The sequence below is a fragment of the Lissotriton vulgaris genome, unplaced genomic scaffold (assembly GCF_964263255.1).
Source record: "Lissotriton vulgaris unplaced genomic scaffold, aLisVul1.2 SCAFFOLD_2208, whole genome shotgun sequence".
Lineage (NCBI taxonomy): Eukaryota > Metazoa > Chordata > Amphibia > Caudata > Salamandridae > Lissotriton > Lissotriton vulgaris.
This window is the reverse complement of record NW_028250012.1, coordinates 395,734-410,400: the sequence shown is the minus strand read 5'-3', so window position 1 is coordinate 410,400 and position 14,667 is coordinate 395,734. Positions and strand designations below refer to the sequence as shown.

Below are 14,667 nucleotides of genomic sequence, written 5' to 3'. Positions count from 1 at the left end.
GGAAAATGATATCTTGACTCACTTCCAGGCCGGATTTAGACGCAATGTAGGTGCTATGGACCAGGTCTTTAGATTTTGTGCGGTCTATTGGAAATCTGTGTCCATAGCCAGGGGGAGCTTGTACCTGGCTTTTATAGATCTGAAAACGGCTTTCGATGTTATCCCACGCGCCAAACTTTGGGAGGTCCTCCTGGACATGGGATTCCCTGGTTATTTGCTACAGTTTATAATTAGACTTCACGAAGGAAATTATGCAAGGATCCGATGGGGGGGAACCGGGGACAATTAACCAGGAGGATTCCTGTCAACAGAGGGGTGCGACAAGGTTGTGTGATGGCCCGACCCTGTTTTCTCTTTTTATAAATGGAGTGGTGGATCACCTGAGAGAGGACCCAGCGGACGCTCCTGTCCTTGCCGGGGAGAAAACACCTACACTCCTCTTTGCCGAAGATACCCTCCTGTTGTCCAAAACCCCCAAAGGCCTGCAAAAACTCCTTGATCGTTTCAATGTGTTCTGCAAAGACCGTGGGTTAACAGTAAACACTGCAAAAACGAAGTTAATGGTCATGACCGTAAAAAGAAATAATAGGAAGGTCTATCTCTCCTTGAATGGGTCCCCTCTAGAGGTAGTGGATGCATTTGATTACCTCGGGGTTAGAATTGGCAACAAAATGAATTGGGAGTCCCATTTGTGCAAAATGGTTTTAAATCCTAAAAGGGTTTCCGGTGCTATCCTAAAGAATGAACGTCTTAAAGTCAGTAGACCAATAGCTCCTGCCCTCGCAGTCTATGAGGGAAAGGCGTTAGCCTCTGCGGTCTATGGATCAGAACTTTGGGGCACTGAGAATATTAAAGCACTGGTGGTGGCAGAGAACAAGTTTATGAGAGACTTAGTCTCGCTCCCCGTCTCAACCCCTTTAAAACCTTTATTTGCTGATTTGGGTAAGAAATCAATCTCTAATATAGTCCAACTCCGGCCACTATTATTTTGGGTGCGCCTCAGAAGGACCCCGGAATTAGCAAAATATGCTCTAGTGCTGGATGAACTAATCAACCTGAATGTTTCAAACAAAATAAAGTGGTAAACAATCTAAAGAAGGTTGTGGTATCCTTGTGATTGAGCGATTCCTGGGCTTCTCAACCCCCCCCCCACCAAAACTAGCAGTGAAAAAACTATATTGGGAATGGATAGAGGCCATGGTTTTGCTCAACCCAAACTGGGATCCATTAACACACAAGCTTGTTGTAAAGCTAGAACCCTTTTTAGATTTAATACAGACCCCTCGAGACAGAACTTTATTTCTGAAACTCAGATACGGCATTCTCCCTCTTAAAAACTTCATGGCAGGTTGGAAAGATAGGAGGGATGAGGACTTGAAATGCCCAGGTTGTCCCTGCCTGGAAGAATCCCTAGGCCATTTCTTTTTTGCATGCAAAGCATATAAACAGGCCAGAGATAAATGGTTGAAGCCAGTCTGTAGGAAACTAGGAGTCAAGGATTATAAATCAGCCCTTCGAATCATTGTCTCCAACACTACTTGTATGGTTACTGTTTGCGGGGTTGCCAAGTTTTTGGCCAGCGCTTGGATCATTCGGTTAAGGCTGCTGTCACATTTGTCTACAGATCATGATTTAATATGAATTTTAATTATGTCATTCCCCCCTTAGTTTTAACCGTGTAAAGATGTAACGTCTTTTTAATTACTGTAATGCTTGGAAATATGTATGTATGTATTTTTATGATTGTACTTTTATGATACATGTATCAAATAAAGTATTACAACAACAGGCAAAATATTAACCAAGGAAATCCATTTTTTGTACTCACTGTCCGTGCTAGATCTCTGCATATTGTGTTATAAGACAAAAGCTGCAGTTTGATTTCAGTATCCCATTTTCGACATATTTGAATATATTCATGACTTCCCAAGCAGTGTGCACTGAAAAGAAATATATAAAAGTGCATAAAATACTAGTGCAGACATACAAAAGCAGAGTTAATGAAATGTGACAGATATAGAACAGCTGTCTAACAAAAGGATGCAAACCGCTCAAAGTAGTTCTGAAAGAATCTTGCACGATAGATTGAGAACGACATCTGAAATATGTATACTAAATATGTACTTACCATAACAAGATCTTCTAGCAACCTACCTCTTCAGGAGTTACAATGTACTTTGGCTAGTTTTACCCTTCAGACAAGGCAGCTAATGATGCCACGAATACTTAACAAATCAGAGCAACAGCACAGTGACATCAGGGTATGTCTCAAAGAACGCACCTCTTAAATTAGTTTACCAAGACATCTTACGTTCTTGGACTGTGATAAGATTTTTTTGCTACGCCTATATCCTTCCCATTAATAAATTTTTAAAGGATTTTCATAACTAGACTTTATACTTAGAATGGTGCAACAAGAGAAAAACCAGATTAATTCCTTAGTACAGAAGACTAATCAACCTGATATGTCCTCTATCAGGCCACTTCGCTGGGGACCGCGGGGGCCTGAAGGCCCATGCAGTTCCTGCCCGATCCCCGCCTCCTGTGGGAGCCAGAATTGCTTTGAGACCCAGGGAACTGCTAGCATTCAGCTCCCTGGATTATGCTGCAAGGTTAACACTGCTCAAATGACATACAAGCATTAGGAAGATTTCGCATTGCAAAGCATGGGGGAGAATTGACAAAACAGAACTGGCCGATTGTGCAGTTTTCTTTCCTGACATGCAGAGATTATGGTAAACAGAAAATGGACACATTTAGTAAACTTCAAATCCATTTAAGTTGCAACAAAATCATTTAAAAACTTTCACTGTTAGAGGAATCAATATTTCACAGACAAATAGTTCTTACACATTTATAAAAAGGTGCTTACTTCTGCAAAACTTCTTCTTGGCCACACACTTTCAGGATATAGCTTCCAATGTCAACTTGATTCAAATCATCATGAACCCAACAAAGTGCTTGCATGATAATAAGCTCAACTGTTGAACTCACTACAACAATTGGAAAAAAGAAAAAATATTTGAAGTTACAAAATGTACTTCTTAATTATGTTTTGCAACAATACGCAAATAATCCATAAGGTACATATAACAATGTGTAAACATGTTTTAAATAATCACAACTACAGTTGGCAACTGAGAACCCGCTTAGCAGACAGGAAATATGAACGAAATTCATTCTAGAAACCCTACACAATTTAAGGTTGAACTAATATTGCAATTCATAGTGATTACTGTTAACTGAAAAGCCAGGCAATTTCCTAAAAATGTTATAAAAAAAAAAAAAGCGAAGTCACCAATTTAGGGTGAACTCACATCCTCAGATGAGCCGCAAGGAGATACTGGTGAAGACAAAAGTGATACTCCTCAAGTGGCAACGCTGGAAAGCAATAACTTTCCTGCAGGTTTTGTATTACTTTTGAGACCAGATGGTCTCTGTTTTTCCTCTTAAGGTGAATGATGTGCAAAGAATGACACTATTTACTAAAATGTAGTAAGTCACTGATGCAAAAAATATCTAAAGCCTTAAGACCATTATCTCTGTGTGGATAAAGTTTAAAAGAAGATCTCCATCCCAACATTTAAGACTTGCCACTATACGGAAGCTTCATGGGGGTTAGACGTGCACAGGGGCCCTGTCGCTCCCTCAGATTGGGACCTATCAACCCGGGGCTTGACTGCCCAGGACCCAGCTAGTGCATCCTGACCAAACTTTCCACGGCCTATCCCGGTCCTGCCTGTTGTGGCGGCCGTAGGGGGTGGGCCCCATCTAAATTCCTGTTCGGCTTGAGCTGCCCCTCGGGCCTTATGCCACAAGAGCAGTGGTGTGGGGAAGCGGGAGGCCGCCTCTGAGCGAGATTTGTCGTTTGGAGTGGCCTCAGATCCTCACGACCAGCATGGGACTGGTGCTGGACAGTGAAGCAACACTATCTAAGCCCAGGGGCAGGCGGTAGAAGCCTCTTGCAGAACCGTCTGGGAGGATTAGAGAGTGGGAATCGTTGCTCGCCCTCGCCACAATCCATGTCTGCTCCTTCACCAATCTCGCCAAGCAGCTCCCTGTTCCCATACTAACAGAGTGATTGCCACATCAAAAACAACAAGCATTTGCAATGCAATAGGTCTCGCATTAGGAAAGTTTGAGCTATTGGTATTGTAAATTACAAATTTTTTATTTATGGTTTGTTTTTGAAAATAGTGAAATCAATAGCCTTGTCATTTACAATGCCAGTAGTTATAACTTTCGCAAATGTGACACCTATAGCATTTGTAATGCAATATGTGTTGTATTTACGTGACTTACATGTATTGATATTACAAATAACAATGGCTTTTAATTTTTTTTCAATAATTAATACTTAAATAAAAGTTATTGTAATTTATAATGGCAATAGCTTAAAGGTTTGTAAATAAATTTTGTGAAGATTATGTTCAGTGTATTTTTTTGTGACGAAAATCCAAGAACAGGAGTGAAATATTAACATATTTTTGTTACATTTGTAATAAAGCTTGAAACATTGAGAGAACATATTTGAACCAGGTGATGTTGAATGGTTGCACAGAATGATGCTGTGGTGACGCTGAGTGAGGTTGTGGTGGTGAACGAGTGATGCTGTGGTGTTCAGTGATGCTGTGGTACCACATAGTGATGTTGTGGTGCCCCTGAGTGATGCTGTATGCTATGCTATGTTTTGTTTTGCTATCCTATGTTTTGTTTGTTATGCTATGCTATGTTTTTCTATCCTATGCTTAATTTGTTATGTTATGCTATGCTGTGTTTTGTTATGCCATGCTATGCTATGTTTTGTTATGCTATGCTATGTTATGTTTTGAAATGCTATGCTTTGTTATGCTATGCTATGTTTTGTTATGCTATGCTATGTTTTGTTATGCTATGCTATGTTTTGTTGTGTTTTATTATGCTATGCTTTGTTTTGCTATGCTATGTTTTGTTATGCTATGCTATGTTTTGTTGTGTTTGGTATGCTATGTTTTGCTATGCTATTATATGTTTTGTTTTTCTATGCTATGTTTTGTTGTGTTTTGCTTTGTTATGTTTTGCTATGCTTTGTTTTGTTATGCTATGTTTTGTTTTGCTATCCTATGTTTTGTTTTGTTATGCTATGCTATGCTATGTTTTGTTATGCTATGCTGGTGAGGGTGTGTGAGTGTGTGTGAGGGTGAGTGAGGGTGACGGGGTGTGAGGGTGAGGGGGTGTGAGGGTGAGGGGGTGTGAGGGTGAGGGGGTGTGAGGATGTGAGGGTGTGAGGGCGTGTGAGGGTGAGGGTGTGTGAGGGTGAGAGGGGGTGAGGGTGTGTGAGGGTGAGTGAGGGTGTGTGAGAGGGTGAGGGGGTGTGAGGGTGAGTGAGGGTGTGTGAGGGTGTTGTATGGTGTGTGAGGGTGTTCTAGGGTGTGTGAGGGTGAGTGTGTGTGAGGGTGAGGGTGTGTGAGGGGGTGTGAGGGTGAGGGGGAGTGGGAGCACATTCCTTTGAATTCTGATGCCAAGGCTCAGAGAAATGGTGGTGGGCGATGTGCACGCGGGGGCGGGGGAGCGGCAGCCTTTGAAGTCTGATGCCGAGGCACAGACAAATGGTGGTGTGTGATGTGGCTGGCTCTGTGCACGTGCATAGTTCACATGAACTGTATGCGATCCGCAGGCGAGGCAGACTTTTCTTTTCCACTTACTATAATCTCGCCTATTTATCCCTGCGGGATATATTAGGATAGGCGAGACATAAAAAGAGAGAGGTGAGACAGACAGAAGAGGCCGCCAGGGCAGGAGACAGAGAGATTGATGCAATGGAGACAATTTGGAGGTCACATGTTCACAGAGCCACTATCGACGTCACCGGAAGATCCATGAGAGAAGCCCGATGTCATACTTTCAGAGGGAATGCGGCACGAGACAGGTGGTGAAAGTTAAATAGTGGCAGTAGGGGACAAAAGGTTAGAAGGAGAGAGAGAGAGAAAGAGAGAGAGAGAATATATGAAGCGCTGGTGTCTGATGTAGGTCCCTCCTTAGAGTCTAGGGACATCTAGATAGGATGCATTTACAAGCACCGAATATATATATAAATATCTGTGGGATTTTTTTTAAGTCTGACATGGTTTCGGTCCTCCTGACCTGCCTAGGACATCGCTCATTTAAATGAAAAAGAGTCAACAGAATGGAGGTGAAAGAATTCCAGTTAAGACCTCTTCAGGCAAAGAACACCAGTGAGAGAACACCAGACAGGGAGAGAAAGATGCAGAAACTGGCAAGGGATTGATGATGAGCGAGGAGCATAAAGAAGATGGCAGAGAAAGACACACTAAGGAGGGGACTAGGGAGAGAAAAGAACAGGGGTCAACAATAAGGGAAAGGAGATCTTGAGCAAGGGGAAAGAAAGGATAAATTGGTGGGGCAGGAAAGACAGCAGAGAGAAGACTAGAAGAGAAGGGATAAAGACGTGAGGGTGTAACAAGACAAAAGAAGAAGCAAGACACAGTACACACGGAAACTGGGCAACACTGAAGGGTGAAAGAGAGAGCAGTGCAAAAGAGATCATATAAGGGGAAGGCCTGATATTGGAGAAGAGCACATGAAAGCGTGCACATACATGACCACAAGAGAAAGGATGAACAAGAGACACTACATGGAAAGGAGGAAATGGGACAGGGAGCAAAGACAGGGAAGAGAAAAAGTGAGGGAATTTAAGTAGTAAGAGAAGAAAAAAGAAGAGCAGAGACACAACAAAGAGTTGGATATTTTGACCCTGAGAGTGTAAATGAGTTCCCTCTGAAAGTGGAAAAAAGCAATGGCCGATTTTCTATACATGGATGCACTGTGTTGCACTCAACACGTAATAGACATGGAATACTTAAACAGAAAGGTGCATGGAAATGTCTGAAAAAGTAGTGCTTCTTGGCCTGCCCACGCTCGTCAGAATGACTCTAGAAGCAGTCATGCCCCTCCCTGGGAACTACAAGAGCATCTCGTGGCGCTACACTACCTCTGCCCGTTGGGGTCAGAACCATACATCAGTGGAGTGTGATGCCATCGTGGGGGTCATGAGAAACCTCCTGAGGGCATGATTACTTTACAGTCACGCTGACCTAGGCTTTCAGAAAGGGTCATTCACATTCGAACAGCGCAAGATTCCGTCACTGTAAAACTAGAGAAGGAACGGGAAGTTGACAGTAGGGGCAAAGATCGGAGCATCACGGAACTAAAACAAATATAAACAAGGCAGTGAGTGCAGCACAGCCTTAGCAGTGGGATAGCAGCCTTGATAACATCGGAGCAGCCCCTGCGCCCGGCCTCAAAACAATAAAGGCAACTCTAGAATGCAGATTTACCTGTATCCCGCAAGTGATGTATGCAGCTGGGAAAGAAACAAATAGCAACCTTGGAGAGCTGGCGGGGCAGGCAAACACAGCATCGGGAGACGCAATATAAATAAAATAACAGCTAGTATCAAATTATACAAAAGCCCAACGTAACAAATTGCTCAAAAAAGTCAAACATCATGTGTACATGAAGACGCAATATAAATTTAAAAAAAACAGCCACCAACAGATTAAAGAAAAGCCCCTCCATATCGGATCGGTAAATAAACTCCAAACGCATCTGTTTATGCAGCATCACACAACCCACATGCCCGTAATATTAAACAAAAAAGTCCAGAGGCAATAATTATCAAGAAATAAAGATTATTTCAAAGTTACCTTGGCGGGGCTTGCTGGGCTTGCTTGTGTGCTTCCCAGAAAGACAGGAGATTGGGAAACGCGCGCGGCCGGTGCCGATCGCTTTCCAGAGCGTGCGCGTGACATCTCCTGTCTCCTGGGAAGCAGACCCAGCAACATTAGTATCGCGCCTGCGCGATGGCATATGGCTTCGCCATATGCATCGCAGGCACGAGACCTAAAAAAGGACCGTTCAGTTAGCAACTTGCATCTAAAAGGTGTGGGGATGACCAGCGTGAGAAGATGGTGCCTAATGAGTCGAAACACCCTGGCGGGGGAGAGGATGCAGAGGGCTCAGTTACCCGGAGGTTTCTGGATTCCCTGTTCGCTACACTATGGGAGGAATTTTCTCTATCACACGATTTAGCTCATTTTTATACAAGCGGTCGTATTTTTACTAAAATGTGCGAGACAGATAATTAACATGTTTTCATTGTTTAGGGAGGGGTAATGCTATCTCCACCGGCGTCAGGCCACTTGAAACAGGGGTGCCAATATGTCTTTTAGACATTCAAAGATGGCCGCCCGAATCACTAAAGATAGCATCGCGTTATACCTCTATCCCTCGGTACAGCGCTGATTTGCGCTGGCGGGAAACTCACCAGGTGTAGCCCCTTTACTGCAACTATATATGGAGCAGCAATGGCTCACATCACTTGCAACACGACGTCGCCACGGGTGTTCTTCCGGGTTGAGGGCTGTGGATGAGTGCCGGCCGATATACTAAGAACGGTGAGTACTTTAGCCTGCCATCAGTTAGTGCAATATGGCCATCATATTAGACTCCCTTTCTTCCATAGGATCAGACTGGGGATAGAGGTGTTTTGCTTTGTCAGAGTGATAATATTTCATAAAACATCCTTTGGTTAAATCCCCTTGGGATGCCTCTTTAAGTATAAAACATCTTTAATAGCAGAACCTACATACCAAATCTAGCTGGGGGCATATATATCCTGGACCACATACCGAAGATAATAGATATAGAAATGACATTCTCAATAAATTGACCAATATATAGAATTCTCTAGTTTTATAACTTTAAGACACCTGGGAAAGTAAACCCTTAGAGTTCAGGACCTATCATTTACTGTTTTCTATTTATAATCTTCTATTGGAAACCAGTTAAGAAGACTACATACCCACAAAAATGTTTTGAGTCAAACTTCCTTACTGAGAAGTACTCTATCCATCCTTTCTTCTAACAGGCCTACCGGGACACGGTGCCCACTCCCTCTCCCATGGACGAATAGGACCCCCAGTCCTAAACCAGTTCTTTCTCAGACTCAGGTAACTGCTCTTTGGGGATTTCTACTCAATCCCTTACAGGTGTTCCTTGATACTGTTAATTGTATGTATAGCACTTACAACTTCCCAGAATAGTTGTTACTCTTGTATCCTTGTGCTTATTTATCCTCTCTTCCCTCAGCAAACGAACTGAGTTCCCTGTATAAGCGAGGTGACATGATCCTCTACACCACCCACATATTCTACAGATACTGCTTCATCTGTTAACCTAGGAAAGCTTATAGTAAGTTGAATTTGTTTTCTTTGAACGGATAAAGGGACAGGGAGTGATTTATCCACCACAGGGCTATTATAATCAAGCTAATAATAATCTCTTGCCTATTGGTTGGTTGTCTAATACGCTGACACCTTATGGTGAGGTCTATAATTCATGTCATCCACCTTTTTGCACTCCAGCCTAGAAATCAAATTTTAAATACTCAGCCTCGGAGTAATCCAATAGAGAACAGGATCACACAAGCCCGGAAGGTTGCCCTAGGACCACGCTGTTTCACAAGTGTACTTACACATGCGACGTCCAACCAATTCATAAGGTAATAGTGCTTTGACTATGGGACAATTGCTGCAGTTGAAATGTAGTGACTTACCTTGCTTGGTCCCCATATGCACTACATACTTTCTCTTGATAATACTTTTCAACCTTTGGGTTCATCTCTTCACTTGGGCTGGCTGGCTGTCATTTGCACACTTCCCCTCATATATAGAAACCAACCTATTAATTTCATTTTGGCCTCTCTGTTCTGCACTCCACTTGCCATTTTATTGATGGTCAATCACATGGGCTACAGGTTGGGCATACAGGGTTGCCACCCTATGAAATAAGCTGCAAGATGTATGAAGATGTTCCGATGATATAAATCTGTGATGCATGTTATCATACTCCAATTTGGATTATTGTAGAGATTTACAAGTCATCCTGAATCTCCGATCAACACTAGGAATGTAAATAATGTAGATAAACTTAGGCCATCCGGCATTTTGCCACAAAAACGATTGATAAAGGACCGAAAGCCCCAATTCCAAATCATGTAGGAGCTTCATGTTCTTGTCAGAAATGTCTTATGTTTCTTTTAAAGAGGTTCTTATAAATGTTAAATGTTATTTTAACTGTAAGTCAGAAAAAATTGTTTTGTACATTAAGATTGATTGTATGTGTATGTCTTTTTTTACCGACAGCCCTGAAGAAGTCCCATGTTGGGACGAAACGCGTCGGCTGTTTGTGCTTTTATACTGAATTGAAAAATAAAGATTGAAAGAAGAACTCTAAATATCTCTGAGGAACTTTCTTCTTATGGTTACTTAAATATCGTTGATACCAATTGATTCATTTTTTGTGGTGCACCTTTGCTGTTGTAAATTTTGCATTGTAATTCCCTAGGGAATAGGCACGGTGTTGATGGGTGCCATTCAGTGTGCACACAACCCCTTTAATTAAAACTTAAGGGCAAGGATAGCTCATGGGGGGAGAGTAGTCAGGTGCTTATCTCAGGTAGGGTCCATCATTTATTCAGTCTTTCTACTATGGGAGGACCTGCAGGCAGTAAAAACAATCATTGGCATAGCCAATAGGTCTCGCCTTTGGGACCTTATAAGTGTTTAGCAATGCAGTACATTATCCCCCACTGGCATGCCAACACACTCTTAACATCTAATCACTGCTCTATTTGCATCACGTGTTAAGAGCAGTCACTTGCGTGTGCACACAAACAAACACACAAACCTGTGTGCACAGAAATAACAATTTCTGAAAGACTTGGTGGACTCAGCCAAAGTAAAGGGCTGTGAATGCAGCACTATTGGAACCATGTTATCAGTGCAGTGACAAAAAATAGCTGTGAAAATAGCACTATTTGCATCATGTGTTTAGGGCACTCACACACGCAGGCTGTAAACATGAAATTTTTCAAAATAGAGAGAGGTAGAGAGAGAGACAGAGAGAGGTAGAGAGAGAGACAGAGAGAGGTAGAGAGAGAGAGAGAGAGAGAGGTAGAGAGAGAGTGAGAGGTAGAGAGAGTGAGAGGTAGAGAGAGAGGTAGAGAGGTAGAGAGAGAGAGGTAGAGAGAGAGAGGTAGAGAGAGGTAGAGAGAGAGAGGTAGAGAGAGGTAGAGAGAGAGAGAGGTAGAGAGCGAGGGGGAGAGAGAGAGAGGTAGAGAGAGAGAGGTAGAGAGAGAGAGGTAGAGATAGAGATAGAGATAGAGAGATAGAGGTAGAGAGAGGGGCAGAGAGGGGCAGAGAGGGGCAGAGAGGGGCAGAGAGGGGCAGAGAGGGGCAGAGAGGGGCAGAGAGGGGCAGAGAGGGGCAGAGAGGGGCAGAGAGGGGCAGAGAGGGGCAGAGAGGGGCAGAGAGGGGCAGAGAGGGGCAGAGAGGGGCAGAGAGGGGCAGAGAGCGGCAGAGAGCGGCAGAGAGCCTTATCTCAGCAAGTACCATTGTCTACCAACCTGGAAAGCAATGGGTCAAAGGGAAACAGAAATGCCCCTTTTCTCAACCAACCTCAATTACCAAGACCTTCCAGAATACTACAGGCTCAGGTCCAAAGACCCACGTACGATGCATCTCAGATCACATGCTTATTCAAGTGTTAAGGAGGCAAAATCATTAACATAATTAAGCAAGGTTTCAACAGAACCAAACAGCTTTTCATTTAGGGCGAATTTTACTTCTGCAACCGCAAGCTCTGAGAATACTACATAAGAAATGCACAATCAAGGTAGAAGAAATGGGATTTCTTAGTACTGGATACCCGGGTTTACATTCGGAGTCCTTCTGCACAGACTACAATAAAGCTGTTGGTCTCAAAGCACTTTTTTTTTAGATCTATGAAGTATAAAAAAATAAAATAAACCACACCCCTCTCCGAAACTGCATACATTCTTTCAAGAATAAGCTATCCTAAAAACTATGGAAGAATTTACTTTGAGCGATCACTTCGAGCATATGATCACAAATGTCAGCGACATGCTTCGAAAGCAAACGTACGCTGACTTACAGTGTAAAGTTGTTCTTTTCGGAGACTGAAAAACAAACCCAGTAACAAATAGGTTAACGATATCTCATTATTAAAGAGTATCCTTTGCCCTGGGAGGCGGGAGGGTTGCTTATGACTTTGATGAGGATACCCCTGGAAGAGAACTAGGATTACAGGTAAGTAACTAATCCTTCTCTTCCAGGGGATCCTCATCAATAGTCATAAGCATTAGAATAGAATAGCGATCCTCTCCTCTTCCCTGCGGGCAAAGGACAGATAAGACCGTAATCTCATCAACAAGTCTGAGTAGACTATAGGCTACCCAAACAGATTCCTCAAGGAGGCTTGCCCTACTTGAGTATCAGCCCTGGAATCGGATTCGAGGCAGTAATGCCTCGTAAAGGTATGAAACGATTTCCAGGTTGCCGCCTTGCATATTTCTGACACTGGAATGTCATGCAAGAAAGCCACTGTAGCGGCTTTCCCTCTAGTGGAATGCGCTTTTGGTGACATCAACAAAGGCTTGCCTGCAAGCTGATAGGCCAACTTAATGCAAGAGACAATCCATCTGGAGATGGACCTCTTGGCCGCTGGAAAACCTGTCCTCATTGAACCATAGTTCACAAACAGTTGATCCATTTTCCTAATCCCTTTAGTCTTTTCCAAATAAAACTTGAGCACTCTCTTAAGATCTAAGGAGTGAAGTGACCGCTCTGCTGGGGTCGTAGGATTTGGAAAAAAGGAAATAGACTGATTTATATGAAAATCAGAAATTACCTTAGGCAAGAAAGATGGATGAGCCCTTAGGACTACTCTGTTGTGGTGGAAAACAGTATATGGTTCCTTCGCACAGAGCGCTTGTATCTCACTTACTCTGCGCGCAGAGGTAATTGCCACTAAAAAGGCTGCCTTCCAAGAGAGATGTTGCAAGGAGGCCTTGTGGATGGGCTCGAAAGGAGGTGACATTAACCTGGATAGAACCAGGTTTAATTCCCATGGAGGCGAAGGATTTCGCACAGGGGGATACACTTTTTTCAACCCCTGGAGGAAGTCCTTAACCACTGGAACCTTAAAGAAAGACATCTGATCAGGTGATTTTCTGTATGCTACAATGGCTGACAAATGCACTCTAATCAAAGTGTACTTTAAACCAGCAGTTGCCCGGGATAGGAGGTATGGCAAGATGACGTCCTCCTGCCCTTTAGTCGGATCCAAGTGATGATCCCTACACCACAAGTAAAACCTTTTCCACTTGAATGCGTAGGACGCTCTTGTGGAAGGTCTCTTAGCCTTCTTTAAAATGTTCATGCATTCGGGAGGCAAGTTCAAGTGCCCATACTGCAGGACCTCAGGAGCCATGCTGTTAGGTTCAATGATGGGAGGTTGGGATGAATTATCCTCCCGTTCATCTTGCTCAACAGGTCCGGCCTGCAAGGAAGTCGTTTGTGTGGACACACAGACAGATGTAGAAGGTCCGGGTACCACCAGTGCCGCGGCCAATCCAGAGCTACCAGGATCATTTCCATGTTTGACCTGAGGTGCTTGGAAACTACTCTCGGAATCAGAGCCAGGGGAGGAAACGCGCATGCGAATGTCTCTGACCAATCCATCAGTAGAGCATTCCCCTGCGTCCCTGGCCGGTGGAACCTAGATGCGAAGGCGTGGCATTTGGTGTTTTCGTCGTCTGCAAACAAGTCTATGGATGGACGACCCCAGCAATGAAAAAGCTCTTCTACTACTTCGTCGTTTAACACCCAGTCTGGCTGATCTTCGAAGTGCCTGCTGAGTGCGTCTGCTTTTACGTTTAACTCGCCCGGAAGGTGCACTGCCACTACTGTGAGGCCCCGAGAGAGAAGCCAATGCCAGATTGTCTGAGCCTCTCGAGAGAGTGGGCGAGATCTTGTGCCTCCTTGTTTGTTCAGATAGAACATGGTGGTCGTATTGCCCGTCTGAACCAGGACTGAGTTGGACTCGATCGCTGGAAAGAAAGCTTTGAGAGCCAGGAATACTGCTCTGAGTTCCAGCATGTTGATGTGGTATGTCAGCTCCTTCGCAGACCACTGGCCTTGAATTTGAAGCGGACCCATGTGTGCTCCCCAGCCTTGCAGGGAGGCATCCGTCACTATAGACTGGGAAGGAACGGGTTGGTGAAACGATACCCCCACCAGCACATTCTTTCTCCGAGTCCACCATTTGATGGCATCTTTCGTTGCCTGGGAAAGAGTGATACGGTCTTCCCAGCGTCCTGTCGCTTGGTCCCACTGATCCTCCAGAGCCTGTTGTAGAGGACGCAGTCTCAGCCTGGCGTTTGGGATGAGAAAAATGCAGGACGCCATGGAACCCAGCAGGGATGCTACTTGTCGGGCTGTTGGAAGCCGAGACTCTAGCAGAATCTCACATTTCTGACTCATGGAAAAAATTCTCTCCTCCGAAGGAAACACTTTTCCCAAGCTTGTGTCCAAAACGGAGCCTAGGTAGTGGATGGACTGTGTAGGCCGCTGGACTGACTTCTCCAGGTTCACATGGAGGCCGAGCCTGTGTAGCTGGTGCAGGCACAGTTGTAGATCGTGCGTTACCTGTACCGGAGATGGACCTTTTAGGAGCCAGTCATCCAGGTAAGGGTAAATGAAGAGTCCCTTTTTGTGAAGAAAAGCCTCCACCACTGCCATGCAT

At 44.0% G+C, this 14,667-nt stretch overlaps 1 protein-coding gene across 1 annotated transcript in view; it reads right to left on the bottom strand.

Moving 5' to 3' along the window:
• Positions 1-1,828: 1,828 nt before the first annotated feature.
• The window catches only part of LOC147663421 (phosphatidylinositol 4-phosphate 3-kinase C2 domain-containing subunit alpha-like), a gene marked incomplete at its 3' end in the record, with an annotated part of 227,601 nt that continues 214,762 nt past the window's right edge, over positions 1,829-14,667 (bottom strand). The window contains exons 5-6 of the mRNA XM_086950470.1: positions 2,873-2,993; positions 1,829-1,940 (exon numbers count right to left, since the gene is read on the bottom strand). Coding sequence (XP_086806596.1) covers positions 1,829-1,940; positions 2,873-2,993 — 233 coding nt within the window. The remainder of the gene's footprint in view (positions 1,941-2,872; positions 2,994-14,667) is intronic.